Raw genomic sequence first — 1,356 nt, 5'->3', positions numbered from 1 at the left:
ACAAAATTTATTTTTTATAAAATTTGAAAATCCACGTAACGATATTTTAAAATCCACGAACTTTTTTTTGTTAGCTACAAAGAGAAGATGCTCACAAATAGAGCCACAATTAAAAGTTGAAATAAAAGATTGGCCCGAAGCACCCTAAAATCCCAGTTATAATATCATAAATTAGAGTTTGAGTTAAGTGATCAGTTTCTTCTAAATCTACATTTAGACGTGATAATGTCTAAGCTTGATAGACGAAGAAAAGGTGTATTTGGTCCAGCGATGGGGAAGAAATGTCTAGTTTTTATTGATGATTTAAACCTACCCCAGCAGGATCAGAGTCAAACTATAACTCCTATAGAACTTCTCAGGTAAACACTTTCACTATTTTTTTTATTAGATCAAAAATTGTTCGTGAAATCTTATAAATGGTCCCAACATTCGTCAAAAAACGCCCTCGACTTGCCCCGATACGGTTAATGTCACCTAGTCTATCTTACCATGGAGGCAATTTTAAAAATGTTTATTTTTGTTAGATATAATATTTAGTACTTGGTAACAAACACAAATACATATCAGACGATTTCAACACTATTTTTTGTATTTCAGACAACCACCTTCCTATTCATATCAGTTTTGTACATAAACTCGACTTCAACCAAATTTTTTTTGTGCTACATGAATACCACGTTAGTACGCCTGATTAAATCTTTTTGATATACAACGAAACAAATGCAATAATATAAAATGAAATACTTTGTTTTAATGTTCAGGCAATGGATTGATCATGGATTTTATATGTTTTCATGTTCAGGCAATGAATTGATCATGGATTTTATATGATTTCATGTTTAGGCCATGTATTGATCATGGATTTTATATGCTTTCATATTCAGGCAATGGATTGATCATGGATTTTATATGTTTTCATGTTTATGCAATGGATTGATCATGGATTTAATATGTTTTCATGTTCAGGCAATGAATTGATCATGGATTTTATATGTTTTCATGTTTAGGCCATGGATTGATCATGGATTTTATATGTTTTCATGTTCAGGCAATGAATTGATCATGGATTTTATATGTTTTCATGTTCAGGCAATGAATTGATCATGGATTTTATATGAATTAATGTTCAGGCAATGGATTGATCATGGATTTTATATGTTTTCATGTTCAGGCAATGGATTGATAATGGATTTTATATGTTTTCATGTTTAGGCAATGGATTCATCATGGATTTTATATGTTTGCCTGTTCAGGCAATGGATTGATCATTTTATTTTATATGTTTTCATGTTCAGGCAATGGTTTGATCATGGATTTTATATGTATTCATGTTTAGGCAATGGATTGATCATGGAT

General features: G+C 30.7%; 1 protein-coding gene across 1 annotated transcript; it reads left to right on the top strand.

The window, feature by feature from the left end:
- Window positions 1-215: 215 nt before the first annotated feature.
- LOC111717750 (dynein heavy chain 3, axonemal) lies at window positions 216-1,253 on the top strand (the record flags this gene model as incomplete). The annotated part of the gene is given in 3 exon segments (XM_023493220.1): window positions 216-359; window positions 762-802; window positions 1,213-1,253. Coding segments are annotated over 3 exon segments (226 nt in total), but the record flags the coding sequence as incomplete, so codon positions are not given.
- Between the last annotated feature and the right edge of the window lie 103 nt (window positions 1,254-1,356).

This window comes from Eurytemora carolleeae, unplaced genomic scaffold, assembly GCF_000591075.1.
Source record: "Eurytemora carolleeae unplaced genomic scaffold, Eaff_2.0 scaffold3537, whole genome shotgun sequence".
Lineage (NCBI taxonomy): Eukaryota > Metazoa > Arthropoda > Copepoda > Calanoida > Temoridae > Eurytemora > Eurytemora carolleeae.
The sequence above is the reverse complement of the archived record's forward strand: the minus strand, read 5'-3'. Positions and strand labels throughout refer to the sequence as shown.